The following is a 16,703-nucleotide window of genomic DNA, read 5'->3' on the forward strand; positions in this document are numbered from 1 at the left end:
CTTAGCCAGGGCATGTAGCTACATCAGGGATGGGGATGCTGTGGGACCAGTCCTGAGAGCATGGGGGATCTGGGGCATGTGTAGGGCTGTGGGTATCCCCTGTGCAGAGGACAGCAGCCTGGGCTGTGTCAGATGTGGGGGAAATCCCCATTCCCAGGAGCAGGGGACATCCCTGGGACAGGTCCCCAGAGATGGGGCATCCCCACCCTTAAGGGATTTCCAAACCGGCCAGGGCTGCCTGACTTAATTAATTTTATCTTGCACTGAGTTTCTCTGTGTTAGTTTGGGGTGGGGATGGGCTGGTACATTAAGGTGTCAGCTGGTGATGATGACAATGCAGGCAACACCTGGGAAGCTGAGCTGCCTCCTCCCTCTCTTAAATATAGCAGGTGCTGGAGCTGCTTGCTGATGGCATAGAGGCTCATGCTTGATTTTATTTCCATCTTCAATGGCCTGTCGGTCTCAGTGGCTGGGATTCTTTGCAAGCACGTGCCTTCAAAGATGAAACAGGTGCCGTGCAAAGCGGTTTACAGCCTGTGACATAACTGCTTTGGCATCGGTGCCTGGGGATTTCTGACAGGTGGATCAGAGCTTTTGCAAACATTATTTTAAGAATTTCATTCTAAAGACTAGGAGAAGGGGCTGTGGGAAATCAGCTGTGGGCAGCACCCACCTGCATGGGTTCCACTTGGGGAGAGTTGGCACCTCTCAGCTCCTACAGCACCATTTGGCTGCTGAGGCCCCTGGGATGGGCTGGAGCAGCTGGGGAGGTTGCTGTGCTTAGGAGGCTCTGTGGACTCACCTCCTTATCAGCTGGCAGCACTTCTGTTTGCAAAACCTTATCTGGGCCGCCACTCTCTGTGTGGGAGCTGGTGGGGAGCAAGAGCTGCCCTGGGCTGCTGGTAGCTGCAAGGAACCAAGCCTGTGCACGGCTCCCTCCTGGATGCTCCTGGTCCGTCCCCTGGCAGATGGATCCCATCCCAAGGTGAAGCAGCCCCGCTCAGGTGACACTCTGGGCCTGGAAATTCAGTTTAAAAAGAGACTGTGTAGTCCTGCATAGTCGCTGTGCTCCCAGGCAGGAATTTTCTTCACTTCCTTCTGATGTGATTTTGTGTTTCCTTGTGGGGAAAGGGAGCTCAGTCTAGGTCTCTCTTGGCTCTCTGTGGCTGTGGGTACCTGGGAGCTCCCCACTGGTGTCTGTCCCTGGGAGGATGGAGAGCTGAGCTGCTTTTCCCTATGACCTCTGGAAGATCCTGCGCACACCTCTGAATAGCAGCCTCTTTGTGACATTGCTTTTGGCTTGTAGCTGGAATAACCTCTTCTTGCAGTGTTCATGTCAATACAATTTCGATGCTGTTAAATAGCAAACCTGAGCACTTGGAGAGGATAGAGGAACATGTTTTGCAATCCCATTTTAAGTGCTATCACAAGGCTTAAAAAACCCCAAGCTGATAACTGTGTTGCTGAGAAACCATCTTTTCTCTAGTGAGGGGATGTTGCAGCTTCTTTTTAAGAAGGCAGGAGCATGTGGAGCAGGGAGTGAGCATAAGAGATGAGGACCGATTTGAAGCTACATCCTCCAGTGAGTGCAGAGCCTGCTGAGGACCTGGGCATGTGGCTGCCACGGCCACCACTGTTTGAAAAGCAGCCTCCTGGGCAGCCCCAAGGGTGTCTGGTGGAGCTGAGGTCTGTCACCAGTCCTTCAGGATAGTGAGGGAGAGCTGTTCTCACCACAGCTGGTGCCATGGGATGCCACTGTTTTGTCCTCCAGCACATCTAGGGCTTGTTGGGGGCTCTTGGGGGAAGCTCCCAGGCACATGGAGTGACCCGCTCTTCTATGCAAGCCCAAGGTGTCTCGTCCTTGTGCATCTGCAGTCTTACTAATTTTCCCGCTCTTGCTTTATCATAGAATAACAGAATAGTTTGGGTTGGAAGGGACCTTTGAAGATCACTTAGTCCACCCCCATGGACAAGGACATCTGGCATTAGATCAGGCTGCTCAAAGCCATGTCCAGAACAATTTCAGTGATGGGATACCCATGGTTTCCCTGAGCATCTTGTTCCTGTGTCTCACCATCCTCATCATAAAAAAAAAGTCTTCTTTATGTCCAATTTAAACCTATCATCTTTGTTTAAAACTGTTGCCTCATGTCCTGTCACTACAGGCCTTGCTAAAAAGTCTCAGTCTCTCCACCTTTCTTATGAGCTCCCTTTATGTATCAAAAGGCCATATGGTCTCCCTAGAGTCTTCTCTTCTCAAGATTGAACAACCCCAAATCTCTCAGCCTGTCTTCACAGGACAGGTGCTCCAGTCTTTGGATCATCTTCGTGCTCTCCTCTGGACTCGTTCTGACAGGTTCAGGTCTTGCTTATGCTGGGGATTCCAGGTTACTCCAGTTTCCCTGCCTGGAGAGATGCTCTGAGCTTGGGGCTGCTTTGCGGAGGGTGATGTCTTTGGGAGGACACATGGAGAGAAGGAGAGGGAGGAGGGATGGAGCTGTGCAAACTGCTCCTGGGGTGCTGGCGGGGCTGCTGCTCAGCTTTGCCAGCGAGGGCTTCCCTGCACCTCACTGCTCCTCCTGTTGTTGGGCATGCCTGGTGCTGGCTTCTTTCCCGCACCGTTCTGGTCTGCAGTGACTGCGAGAGATGATGCTCTAAGCCCTGAAATAACAATCCCAGTGAGTGCGCTGTGTCTCTTCCAAACTCTGATAGTTTACTGAGAAAAGAATTCATTCTGGCATTTCAGTAGAGAGTTCAAAGTGCTGAAGGAGACATCTGGGATTAAATATCGGATGTATATCAGCAGCCCAGAGGTATGGGATTAATAAAGCATTTTAACGATCTTCTAGCGTATCTGATGACATTTGAGAAAGCGTTAGAGGTGAATCCTTTCCAAGAGCATCCTGCACATCTCTCTGGCTGTGTATGCAGCCTGGAGGCAGCATCTTCTGCAACCGATGGGGAGGCCAGTGCTGGCCTCCACTTCGCTCCATCACTGGGTGTTCTCACATTCTCTCCTGTCTTCCAGCCATGTTCCTAATCCCTTGGGTACCAATGTGTGTGGAGTAGCGGTGCTGCTGCCCTCTGGGAAGATGTGTCCTGTCCTGCTGGTATTTGGAGGAGGTGCTGATGGGTGGGAGGTAGTGAAGAAGAAACCTGCAATAGTGTTGGCTGGTACTAAATCCTCTTGAATATCAGGGAGTGGGAGAAAAGTCCCTGACTTTGTGGTTGGAGGAGAGTATGTGGTAGCAGCATGTGTGTGTGTTTTGGCTTTAATATAAGACTTGATTAGCCTAGAGAGCTTGTTGCCAAAGATGTAATTGAAGTGAGTAGCTGAATGGGATTAGAAAATGGTTTGAACATTTGTGCAACTAATGGAGGCTTCTGACATTGCCTTAATGTGGATTTGGAGCCACTGAGGGAAACGTGAGAACGGAGGCTGTGGGTGTGGGAAGAGCTGGAGTGGGCTCGAGGGCAAGAATAGTTCATGTTGGGTGGAAGCGAGCAAAGAGCAGAGAGGGAAGAACGTGGTGTGGCAGAACCAGCATACCCCGGGAAACTCTTGGCTGATACACTGTGGGTGCTGTTCATCTGGATTTGGACTAATGCAGAAATGCTCAGACACTCATGAGGCCATCTCCTGTTCTTGAGAAGTTTGGCTCTGCTATTAAGGAGAGAGGAACCTTCATTAAAGAGAAAGCTGTTGGGTGTCTTGTTGCGATGTTGAAGCCTGATGTCCTGCATCCCTCCTGGTCCCCGGGAGCAGGACTGTCTGTGGGGTGCGTGGCAGCTTGGCGGCACAGCTGGTGGGTTTCCTCCCGGGTTCCGTGTGCATTTGCCAGCTCTGCTTGCATGGTTGAGCATCTCAGTGTTGTTCAGCGTGTTCTCTGTCTCTCTACTCAATTTTTTTCCCTGTGGGCACATGCAAGAGCAGACAGTGGGCCAAAAAACCTCAATGGCCTTGAGACGTGAGCACAGTTAATAAACCCTTTAGGGGTGAAGGGGTGGTTCGTGCAAAGCAAAGCTTCTCCCACCCCAGGGCTGCTCCGGGACAGGGCTCCGGAGATTTGCTGTGCTCCCAGCTCTGACCTGCAGCGCTGTTTGGCAGGAGCATCCTCGGCACTGGGGCTTTCTCAGTGAGCAACATCTGGTCCGGAACATCCCGTGTCTGCTGGTTTGCAGTTGAAAAGGTTGCTTTTGTGGAATTTTTATTGCTTTTTTTTGGCATTGTGTCTCGACCCTTTTCTAAGATGGAAATAGGTCATTAGTGGGATTTTATTGTATTTTTATTTTATTCCCAAGCTCAATCTGCTGGTTTCCTCCTCCCAAGGGACTGGAAGATCTGGCTGTTCCTCTGACCCTGTCCCCAGGTTGTGGGAGGCTGCCTGAACAGCCTGGGGTGGGAAGAGCAGCCAGGATACTTGGATTCTGCAACTTGCCAGCCTGGCATCACCATTCCTGTGCTCTTCCCACTATTGCTGCTAGCATAAATCTCCATCAGCCCAATGGCCCCTGAGGCTATCTCCAAGTAAGGCACCCTCCTCTCCTCCAGTAAACGCTGTAGTCAAACAAATTATTTTTTTTCCCACCTTCCTCGTTAGTCTGTAACTTAATTGAGTCAGGGATTGTTGACTTTTGGATAAACGGCACCTTTTCGATAACCCCAGATAAGCTGGCAGTGCTCACTGGCTGCGCCCATGCTGTGGATGGAGGGTGGCCTGGGTCCCGTTTGATTTCCCTCTGTCCCAGCAGCATTCCCAGCACGGTGCTGGGGTGCATCACCTGGGGAGGCAGATTTAGGGTGGGTTTTGATGTGTACATGAGGCCTTGGCCATGACTTCTGCTGGTGGGTCCCAAGCTGCTGCTGCTGGATCAAGGACTCTGTGCTTGTTCTTGCTTACAATAGGCTGTCATTTATTAAATTGGTGGTGTTGCGAGATCAGGGAGGGCGAGGGGTTGCTGAAAGTTGGGGAGATGTCCCTTCTGCCATTGTGGGACCTACATGTCTGGTGAGATGGGTGGTACAGGGGTGCTGCATGTTCTGCTGTGTCTGCCAGCAGTAGGATTGGCAAGGTCCCCCCAGGAAAGGGGTGACATGGACCTCTCTCCTAAACACCTATGGTCCAGGTTGGGGAGGTGATGCATGCAAGTCAGGATAGCAAGGCACCCATGACTGTGTTAGGGTGAAGTTGAAACAGTGTCTTGTCTTGCTCTCAACTAGCTCCCTTGAGTGTGAAGGCATCTTTTTGGCTCAGTCCTTCCTCTCTGGCCATGAACTGCTCTTCAGAAGGGCAGGACCCTCATCTTGGGGAAACCTTGACAGGGGACTGGGAACAGCCGGAGACCCTGGACTCACACGGCCAGCCTGGTCTCAGCCACTCCTGAGGTTCCTTGTCAAACCCCAGCATGGGATCATCTCCTCGCTCCTTCCTGGGGAGCACCCCTAGGACACCTGCCCATTCTCCACATCACCCCCAGGGATGGGGTATCCGTAGCCCTTGGGCAGGGGGCTGTGCTATGGCAAGGGGAGTGGGCTTGCCCACACTTGGGACCTACAGGTGACACAGAACCCAAGACACCTTTTGTTACCCTCTGTGATGCCAGCATCTCCATAGCAGGGTCCTGAAATGGGCAAAGGGCTTGTAGTGGCTACTTGCCCATGTGCCAAGACCGTAAGTCTTCAATCCAGCATTTGTTAGCGCGTGGTCGTGATTAATAATGGCTTGACTCACTCACGAGATGACTCATGCTCCACTGTTGAGTACTGGGTCATTTGCCCTGGGGAGGAGATGAATACTTTCAGAGCCAGGAGGACCTGTGTTTTGTAAGGAGATGACCTCCCGCTGTGTCACGAGTGGGGTTTCTTTCCCCAGAGCCCTGATGAGGAGCCCACGGCATGGCTGTCATCCTTCCAGGCTATGCAACATCATCTACAGTGGATGGAAGGGGCCAGTGCTGGGCTTCTCATCTCTCCGTTGCTCCATCTCTTCTCTGCTGTCTCAGGATGCTCTGACCAGCTCTCCTGACCTCCAGCCACACTTCTCATCCCTGGGTACCAGTGTTCATGCGGCATCAGTGCTGCTGCCCTCTGGGACCATGTGCCTCATCTTGCTGAGAGCCAGTGCTCGGAGAAGGCACTGGTGAGCGGGAGGTGGCATGGAAGAGATCGGCAATTTCAGGTGGTACAAAATCCTCTTGAATATCGAGAAGTGTGAGAAAGTCCCTGACTCTGTGAATGGAGGAAGGTGCGTCACAGCAGCACGTGTGGGCTTTTGGCTTTTAATGTAGGACTTGATTAACCAGATGTTATTTCTGCAGCTGTTTCAGGGACCTCTATGCCCAGGGCTTGCTGTTAAATGCTGGCTCCTCAGGAGCGAGTGCTGGAGCTCCGGAAAGTGGCGGTAACAGGGTGGCAGAAGGGCAGAAGGGTGAGCTGTCCCTGTGCATCCCCATCCTGTGACCCCACTCAGTCTGGCCTCTTGCCTGCCAAAGCCACTGGAGGCCAGGCTGGGGATTTGCTCTCTGCGTGGCTTTTTGCAGGGACAGCTTGCATCAGGCAATACCCCTGGTGTAGGGGACAGTGGCACTGTCAGGACAAACTGCTCTCCCCTGGGTGACCTGTGCCAGATTTCCTCGAGGTGGGTGGTGAAAGGCAAAATTGTGTGTTTTAGGTTTTGTCATTGGGAAGAGAAAAAATGCCCAGACACAGGTTTTCTAACCCCTTCCCACCAGATAAACAGGGCATCGTCCGATAAAAACATGCGGGGTTTTATTTTAACAAGCTATCTCATCTTTTTGGTGGGGAGACAGAGATATTGGGCCACAAAGGCGGAGGGAATTGGGGTGTCCCAGCATCTCATCCATGCACAGTTCCCGGTGGGCTGGGGTGGGCTCTCTCCATTGCTTTGCTCAGCAGGGCAGGAGGCAGGAGGGCTTCAGCACATGGCATCCTCTGCAGCTGCGTGATGGCTTGAGTGAGGATGCCACTCGCCAAGGTCAGTGTTTGATCTTGCAGGGACTCTTACAGGGCCAGGCTGGAGACAGAGTGGTCCCCTCCCAGCTGGGATGTGGAAGCTTGGTCCTGGTTCCCACTGGGTCTAATCCAGTGTTGGAGCTCAGGCGCAGAGACATCGCTCACTGCCAGCCTGCCTCAACAGCACTCAAGGGGACAGGTCTCCTTGTGGCATCCTGTGAGGCTGAGATACCCCCCGAGTCCAGCCGGCCACCAGCTGCTGCCGACGTTGGTTGCTCCTTCCCCACCTTTTCCTTGGGCTCAGCCGAAAGAGTTAACAAAACCATTTGAGAGGGGCCCCCAGAGGCAACTGCTGGAGGTAATAATCTTCTTTCGGCTCTTTTTTCTTTTCCCCTGCTAATTGCGGAGTTGACATCGTCCCCTCTCATGAAAGGCTCTTTTGTCAACGGGGTTGCTGGGCAAAGCCTGGGCTTGGCAGCAGGTTGCGAGACCCGGATCTGTCTCCTGCACATCCCTCTCCAGCAGCAGGTAGTGAAATGGCTCTTTCAGCAACAGCGATGTCCCTCCCTCTCTGGCTCCCATCTGAAAAAAAATAACAACTTTACAAAAACCCCTCCTTTTAGCTGACGGCGCCCGATTTTTGCCCTGGTTCCACCTCACGAGCGTAGGGAAAGGTCAGCCAGTCTAGACGCTAATCCGTCAAGTGTTGTATTTCTTCACTCGTGGGTGTCCTAGCAACAGGATTAATGCAGTGGTGTAAGGTGAAAGTTGGTGGGGTCCCGCTCCATCCCAGGAGCGGCCGGACAGGGGGAGCCCTGGGCTCTGCCGGCAGCTCTCACTGCTTGGCTTTGGTCCAATAGCTGGGAAATTTGGGGAACGGGCGATGAAACAGGCTCATGGATGTTTTGGCTAGCCAGCAGATTGGGGAGTCAGTGGTGAAGCATCCGTGTCCCCGCACCAACACCAGCCCTTCTTTGGGGAGTGCACTGGGGGGATGCACTGTGGCCAGGTTGCACCAGCTCCACCGTGACCACCCTGGGACCTCGGGACAGGCTGTGTCACTGTAAGTCTGACTGTCATGGTGGAAATGGGTCTCCCAGTACATCCCTGCACCTCACTGCTTGGGTCTGCCAGTACCTGCCCAACGCCTGGGCTGTGCAAGCAGTTGCTGTGCAGGAGTTGCTGTTAAGCTACCAGCATCTCTTTGGCCTCAGGGTGTTGCTGGTGTGATTTGGACTGATGAACCACAGTTGCATGAACACCAGTAAAAACCAGTTTACCTGGGTAGGGAGTAAAAATGTTTCCCATTTATTTCATTTTGCTGTTTCATCTATTTATTGCCCTTTTGCTGTTGAATCTCTTGATGACCCCAGTTTGCTTCCAAGTGTTCCTGGAGATGCTTCACTGCCCATGCTTGGGTTCAGGGGTGCAGCCGGTGCCACTGTATGTCTCCCAAACATCCAAAGGGTGGTACCGCTGTGGGTACCACAATGTGTTGGTGGGTGCCATGGACCCAGGGCCGGCAGTCAGAGCCCCCCGCATACGTGACATGGAGGCATGGAGCAGCTGCCTGCTGATAACATTGTCCCATTTTAATCTTTTAAGCCCTTCCTCTGCTTTCCCCATGGCCCCTTCCGGGCTTTCTCCTGCCCTCCCTTCCTTGCAGAGGGGCCGGTGAATGTTTCCCCTGCAAGCCACGCAAGCCTTTGTCCCTTCCTTGCTACTCCCCCCATCCTGTTGTTCTCCGATATCCCTGAAAAGATGGGTGCAAAGCAACATCCTCCAGCAAAAAACGATTTAAAGAACAAAATCTGGGTTTAATCTTTACCCTGCAGCCGTATCGCTGCTCTGGCCAAGCAAGTGATGGAGAGGAGTCATGGTCGGCCGGGTACCAGCGCAGCCCTGGGAGCTCCTCCAGTTTTCAGCATCCCTGGAAGTGGGGTGCTGGTCTGGTGGTGGGGGCTCAGCCCCAGAGATGCTGGAACCTCTGTGCTCCAGCTGCTGGCTTTGCTGCCTGCAAGTGGCCACATGCTTTAATTAGGTGAGGGGCTGGCGGTGCTCCAGGGCTGGGAGAAGGGGGGTTCGTTCCCCACAAAGCCTGGCTGGGCGCTCGGGGACAGGCTGTAGCTTGCCTGGAGACCCATCGCGTAGCTCTTCCTGCGTACGTGGGGTTTTTTCTGCAGCTGGGATGGGTTAAATGGGGTTTTAGGAGTGGTTTCTTTTCTCTTGGGTGCTTAAAACAACAACAAATAAAAACCCCACAGCAGCAAAGCAGGCCGGTGACGCGGCAAGGAAGGAAAGATGTTGCGCTGCTGATTTATGGGGCTTATTTTATCTTTACAGGTCACTGCTAGCATTTGTGGAGTTGGCCCTGCTGCAGGAAAAACTAGTTTCCAGCTTTCCCGTTAGGAAGAAACTTCTGCAATTGTGTAATTAAAATGCAGAAGAAGAAAACAATCCTGTAGCAGCTGGTTGTGGTGCTCGTAGCCGGGTCCTTTGGTGGCTGCGTGTGTCCTCTGCCTTGCTCTGTCCTTGGCTGTGCTGCCTGCAGCCTCTGGCGGAAAAAAAAATAGGCTTTTTTTTTCCCTGGTCTTTCTGGCTCATGTACCAGCTTGCAAAATCAAAAAATAAAAAGTCTACATTTTACGACGGGAGTGTTTTAATCCATCTTGAGGCAGTTTTCAGCATTTTTTTATCACCTTATCTGAGCTGGTGCTGGCACTGGGCTAGAGTCTCTGTGGGCTGGGGAGGCTGGGACCACGACTCCCCCATCTCATAAATGAGAAGTGATTGATCTGACTCAGCCCCATTACAGTTCTTTGGCAGCAGGTGGTGATGAGGGGAAAGACCCCCTGCTGTTTGGGGCACCTTGAACCCCAAGTGTGGTCATCTGGAACAAAACCATCCCAAGTAGCCTCGTTTATTTAGGGATGACTAAAAGGAGGTCCCCCAGTGACGCACCAGTGTGGCTCACAGCCTTTCCAGCCCGCCCCGCCTCTGAACCCTGTGGTATGTGAATTTTTGCTAGTGTCAGAGGGTCGGTGGCGGCAAAATCCCTCTCGGTTAAAGGGTGGGAATACCAGTGTGTGCAGCTTGGGATAATTACCAGTTGTCAGCAAAACAATAGTGGCATTGTAGGGCAGGAGCGAAGCGAAAGGGCCCCTGTCTTGAGCGTAATGTTACTTTTCTATTTACGTTGCCATAGTCTTTGCTGAGAAATGGCCCTATTCTCTCTAATCCTCCTCTTCAGGCATGCCTGCTGGTTTTTTGTGTGTGGTTTGTTTTTTTTTTTTTTTTAACCCTTATTTTCCCAGAAAATGGCTGGCAGGGACCCATCTCCATGACCCTGTGCCATGTGGTGGTCCTTGGTCGGTGGCAGTAGGATGCTGATGTTGGGGACAGTGCCCAGCCGTGGCATCATCCCTGTGCTCAGAACGGGACAAACCTGCTTCTGAATCCCCATCTGCATGCAAGGAGGAACACAGTTTATCCCCATCCTTGTTCTTGACATCTGTCATGTTATAGTGCTCAACTCTGATGCATTAAAACTTTATCATCATTGTATTTTACCTTTAAAAGCAAGTGATTTGTTGAAAAAAAAGGAATAATGGGGCAACTGATGGCTTTTGATTCCCATCTCTTGCTTGTCCTTAGGATTTGTAGATGCCTTGCCCAGTGTATTTGGTTTTTGGTTGGAGGGGGAAGGTGTGTTTTCTGGCCTGGATGAAGGTCTTGGTGTGTTTTCCCTGCACTGAAGGAAACAAAGATACCTTCTCTCCACTTGCATGGAGCAGCAAAGCAGCCACTGACAACATCGACCTGTTTTATCTCTTTAATATCTATCTCTGGTGATGCTTGAACTTTCTCAAAAGAGATAAATGTTGCTTTTTAAATACTTGCTGTGCCAATGGAGAGACAGACTATCATGTTGTCCTGGTAGTGAGTGGGGGATTTCAGCCTTGGATGACATCAAGTTGTGATCGCTCAACTTAATTTCAAGGCATTCAGCTGATTTATTTTTCCTTCAGTGCTGGGACATGTGCAGCAGGGTAGGTTCAAGGGCTGGATGACACTTTCTCTGTTTAAGTGGCCCCTCATCCAGGATGCTAATGAAGGTATTAAATAGTCTGCTGGGCATCTTGCGCCCTTGTATCCCCTCCTTGGGGGACTGAAAGTTGTGATGAGGTCTGATGTGAAGCTTGGTGCCCAGCAGACGTCCCTGGAATGGGATGAAATGGGATGCCATGGGATGCAATGCCAAAGCGAGATGGCCAAGCTCGGCTGCCTGGAGCAGGGGAAACTCCAGAAAGAGCAGGGAAATTATGCCAAAGTCAGTGGCAAAAGCAAGTGTCGTCTGAGGAGTGCAAAGAGGTGGAAGGACTGTGGAGCGGACAAGGAGTCTTATTATGAGCACGGCTGGGGGCTTTGAGAGGCTCCAAGCTAAACAAAGTCCCCGGCGCTGCAGGGGGGCAGCTCTGACAAGACTGAGGCTGGTTGGATGAGCGCGAGATTGCAGCTTAAGTCCAAAAGCAAAACCCCTCCTGGATCCCTCTTTTCCATTCCCTAGCAAAACAGTGCTTCTCGCAGCAGCCTCATGAACTTGGATTTTGTTTGCTGCAAGACGCACAGAGGATGAGGTTTCCCTTGGTATAAAGCTGCAGAGAGGCTCTGTAAAGCATCCACAAGCTGTGGCAGTTGCCTCTTTCAGCCGCATGGACCAGCTATTATAGCACCCGGCATCCCTCGCTTGCGGTGGATGCAGGACAGATGCTGTACCATAGGATGGATGCTGTACCACTCCATTGTAGCTTCAGGTACTACTTCATTTGGTAGCTTTTCTGTATTCTGTCTGGTGATTTTTTTTCTTTGTTTTAGCCATGCTGGTGTTTTCATGTGTCTTAAAGTCCTGAAAAACAACTGAGAATGAACGACTCCCATCTTTTATTGTGCAGCCTTCAAAGCTGGTGCAGGGTTACCCTCTGGCAGCACTCTGTGACTTTGGTGCCTAGCATCCTGGCATGGTGCAGGGCACAACCATGGTCGTGGCGGGGGCACCATGTCCTGCTGGCCCTTTCCCAAGCCCTCTTGGTGCCCAGCCCCCTCCATGGCTGGAAATATGCTTGTGGGAGTCATGCCCTGACATTTTGGGCGTCATTGGCTTCTCTACTGCATGATGCTTGAAGGCTTCATTTGGGCCCCGGAGAAGCATACCCTGCCTGGGTGTCTTGTCCTGTTCCTCTGCACCTTGCTTTGTGCTGATGTGCAGGTTGTGGTGGCATCGAGTCAGCTTGCAAACCCTCCACCGCAGCCCTGATCTCCCCTCATCCCACGGCACAGCATCCATCCTGCTGCGTGATGTCTGTCCACAAGCTGAGAAAGTGGATGCGTTGGTCTCCCTGTATTTCTGGGTAAATAGGTCCTCCCCAGCTGCAGACCTGCTCAGTTCATTGCGGAGATGGGAAGCAGCCCCCGCCTCCCCAGTAAGCGGGACTGTGAGGGTGGTTGCGGGTGCCACCGGAGCCCCCTCAGCTACATGGTGGGGCAGGAATGCCAGGAACGCAATTGAAATTCAGAGCTTCCCGAGAGCGTGGCTCCCAGGCTGAGCCGGGACCCTGGTAGGGGGTGATTCTTCCCCCTCCAAGGAGCAATTAGTCTGTGAGGTGATTTATTAATGCGGTGGAGGTTGAGTGAGGGGGTTGCATTCCTTCCTTCGCCTCTCCTCGCCTTATCTCCCGGCTGTCGGTCGGCCTGGGGGAGGCGAGTGATGGGAAGCAGAGCCGGTGGCCTCTGCAGGGGCAGGGCAGGGGCTGGTGATGGGGCTGGGGGCTACAGGTCACACCAAGCTCCTGTTGTGTTTTAAAGACCTGCTCTCACTTTTAAAGACCTCCCTTGGGTTTGGCTGTGCCCAGAGGTTGATGGTCCCTCGCTACTGCCCATCCCCTGAGCTGGCCAGGGCACCTGGCGGCGTGGCCAAAGTCACTCCAGCTGCAGCTCCCTGCCCTGGCTGCCAGATAAACCAGGTGCTGCCTTGTCCTACCCACGTGGATGGGAAAAAAAGGGGAGACCAGCATCTCTTGGCTATCCCTTCTCTGCTCAAGGCTCCCTATCTTTGCCGGAGGGTAACGAGTTACAAGGCAAACTCAAGATGCCTTTGGTGAGACCTGTTCCCCGGGGGCTTGACTCCCGTGGGTATTTTTAGCCACACTTGGAAGGAAGGCTGTTTGCTTTGCGCTTTGCTCGCCCTGCCCGCTGCCATTGCATGCATAATTTCCCATGAGGGCTGACAAATTAAAAATTCTCCTTAGATGAGTAGAATGGATGCCCCAGAAGCAGTGGGTGCCTTCGTCTCCACTCAGTTCGGGAGCAGGAGGAGGATGCAAGGGGTCTGAGCACAGCCACCCTTCTTCCCCTGCCAGGAGTTTTTTGGTGGCTCCTTGAGGCAGTTGTGACATTTTCAGGGTTTATCTTATCGAGGAATTTGCTGGGAGGATGTTTCTGGCTGTCCATGAGTAAATGTTTAGGAACGCTGCGGTCCCGGGGGTTTGGCGGTGTTGTGCAGCCAGAGGCGGGGGGAAGTGCTGGCCCAGAAGCAGGTTGTGGCAAACCTGCACCTGCATCCCATTTGGGGCTGTGATGGATGCTGTCGCACACACCAGCTTGGCCCTTACACATGCTCATCCCCAGCCTTCCCATCTCCCTGGCTGTGTGCCCAATCCGGGGGCCAGGTCCCACTGTCTGTCCCCATCTGTCCCTGGGTGCTGTCTCCACATGGGACGTCAGCGGCTGGGGATGTGGCAATATCCTCAGCGTGGGTCTTGCTGAGAACCTTTTAACTGTTGTTTGGGCTTTTAGATGAAGAACGGATTAAAATCCCAAACATCGATAGGATTTATAGATACCATCTGCTGCTGACAGTCGCTGATTTTTTCCACTCAGTGCTTGAGTGCTCCTGCATCCAGTATTTTGTGCCGGTGTCAAGGTTTCCATCCTTCCTTCCCCACCAGCATCTGTGGAAGCGAAGATGTACAGATTGGGCATTGGCATCAGCGGTGGTCCCAGGCGCTTGCTCTGCTGTGGTTTTGTACCATTCGGAGACCGATGCTTTCCTGAGCATCCTACAGCAATATTGTCATCTCTGGTAGTGACCCAGCAAGCTTTTGGCGAGCTGCTGAAGTGCTAGTGGCTCAGGAAAGGTTGTGGGTCTCCGATGTGTTTGCATCCCAGGGCTGCATCCTGCTGGTCCCAGGGGTCATTCCATGTCATACCCCCAATGCAGTGCTGTGTGGGGGTTGGTGAGGCTGCTCTGAGGAGACTCAGGACATTTTAAGTGGCAACCAAAAGCAAGAGGCGATTTGCAGCCTTTCTGCATGCTGGCTGGGGGAATGAATCCTGAGCCAGACTTGGCAAACAGAAAATGGATAAGTATAGCCTGGTAATGGGCGAATTTGTTGATTAAAGCTCCCAATTGCTAAGGGCAATTGGGAGCTGTACCATGGGGATGCCACAAGCTTCACCTCCCCTGGCTCCAGGGGTACAGGTCAGTTGGAGGTGCCCTGGGGGAGTCTTTCAGTGGCTCAGTCTCTTGGCAGTGGCATCCACTGTTGTCATTAAGGCCCTTCTTGCAGCTGCATTTAATCTTTGGGCTCAAAGCTTCCTGCTCTGGACATCTCTGACTCAGGTTTCCCCACCAGCTTGTGGAAACCTTCCCTTAAGATGCGAACGGGGGGAGGAAAGAAGCTCCAGATGTTGGGGCATCCCTGCCTGCATCCCCTGCCTGCATCCCCTGCCTGCATCCCCTGCCTGCACTCTGTCAGGCAGCACCCTGCCAAAACAGCGGCGGATCCCTGCCTGCACTCTGGTGACCTCTGGGCTTGTGGCCAGGATAGAAGGTGTCCCTGGTGTAACCGGGCTGGGTCGCCACCCCTGATGTGGTGCGGTAAAATGGGTCTCCTGAGGATGCTTCCATGCTCTGCTCGGCCTGAGGCTCCCTCTGCTGTCGGTCTGCCCATCCGTCTGTCCCTCTCTGCCTGCCCGGCTCTTGCTGAGGGTCCTGCCTTGGGCTGTGGAGGGACGTTTGCCGACCTGGGCTTAGGCAGGGTTCCTCTTTTTTTTCCTTCCCTCTCCGTTTGTCCCCCACCTTTATGCCCCCTCTTTAATCCCCCTTTTGCCCATTTTTTCCCTCCTCCTCCCACCAATTCTTTTTCCCTCCCTCTTCTTTTTTCGTTCTTCTTCCCCCCGCTTCTTGCCCTCCCTTCCAACCCCCCCCCCCCCCCCCCCCCCCCCATTTATTTTCCCTTTTCACCTGGGACAGAACTGAGCCTGCAATTAGCAGGGCAGCCTCATCCCCCTTCCCAGGGGGACTGGGCTATACTAGCAGATGCTGGACCGCAGTGGGAAGACACAGGCAGCCTGCTCAGGACAGAACTGGGACCAGAATGAGGGTCCAATTTTGCTTTTAGGGAAGTGAAAGGTCATGATGATCTTCCGGCAACGTGCAAAGTGATGTTCGAGAGCCTTTAGCCTAGGGAAGGCTAAAAGAAGGAACTTTTCTCCTGCTCTGCCAGCAAGCCAGCTGCTGTGGCTTCTCTTTGGGAAATACTTCTTCAAAATATTTCACCAGCTGGTACGTTCCTTGTCCCTGACTTGCTGCTTGGTTTGTGGCAGAGCTGGGCACACTGGGTTAGGATGCTCTAGTGCCATTGGGCTGCCCTCCAAGCCCTTATTTTAAAAATCCCAGGTCTCTTATTTTGGAAATCCTAGATCCCTTGTTTTGGGATGCCCCGAAAATAAGGTCTGGCTCCTTCCCCAGGAGCCTCTGGTGCAGAGATGTGCAGTGAAATGAAGATCATTGACTTAATGAGGGGATGTCCTGCACGACTGCTGTTTGCTGTGCTATCATGAGCTGCCTAATCCCAGCAAAAGAGAGAAATGGGATTTTTTCTTCCAGTGTCTGCACGCGCTGGGGGCACCCCAGCATGGTGTCACTGCCAAATCCCTCCTCGCTGAGACCAGGTGGCTCATCAAGGCTCGTGATTCTCCGTGCTGGCTCTGGGATCTGCCATAGGGGTGCTGCATAGCCCTGGGGGCCTTGGATGGTATCCCCACTGTGGCCTGGCACACACCCCACTTACCTCCCCATAATTTGGGAAAGAGGCTATGAGGACACCTAGCTCCTCCATCTGTCCTCCCCACCGATGGGAGAGGAGCAGCAGCCCCCGGGATCCCTCTTGGACATGCTGAGGATGCTGGGGGGGGACCCGCATCCTGCCAGGATGCTTCACCCTCGCCCCAGGGAAGCAGAGCTGGGCGCAGCGGGGTCCCGTCCGAACACGCCGGGGCGGGTTGGCAGGCTGGCTCCTTTCATCAGGTTGATGGGAGCACACGAGCTTCAGGGGGGCCATATGGAAACTCTGACATACGGACAAAAATGCGTCCCGCATTTGATTTGTCGTGGGCTGTTCCACAACACGCTCCTCTAACAGCATCAGTTGCGGGGAAAGCCTATTAGCAACGGTATCCTTGCTGTGCCAGCTGCCATTTTAAGGGAAAACTCACCCGTATCGCTTAAAAAGTCACGTGGGAAACATTACATAAAGCAAAATAGAAATCTGAGCATTCATTTCAGTGCTTTTATTGAATAGTTTAAAATGGGAGCAGTGGGAGAGTCACGTCCCTTCCCTCTCCATATGGCAAGACCGCGATACTGCAGACCATGGCTTTCCTGGCCATG

At 52.9% G+C, this 16,703-nt stretch overlaps 1 protein-coding gene across 1 annotated transcript in view; it reads left to right on the forward strand.

The window, feature by feature from the left end:
• Positions 1 to 872: 872 nt before the first annotated feature.
• The window catches only part of COL18A1 (collagen type XVIII alpha 1 chain), a 35,674-nt gene continuing 19,843 nt past the window's right edge, over positions 873 to 16,703 (forward strand). The window contains exon 1 of the mRNA XM_080347088.1: positions 873 to 1,004. Within this exon, the coding sequence (XP_080203214.1) occupies positions 944 to 1,004 (61 nt within the window). The 5' untranslated portion in view covers positions 873 to 943. The remainder of the gene's footprint in view (positions 1,005 to 16,703) is intronic.

Source organism: Nesoenas mayeri (assembly GCF_963082525.1).
Source record: "Nesoenas mayeri genome assembly, chromosome: 6".
NCBI classification, from domain to species: domain Eukaryota; kingdom Metazoa; phylum Chordata; class Aves; order Columbiformes; family Columbidae; genus Nesoenas; species Nesoenas mayeri.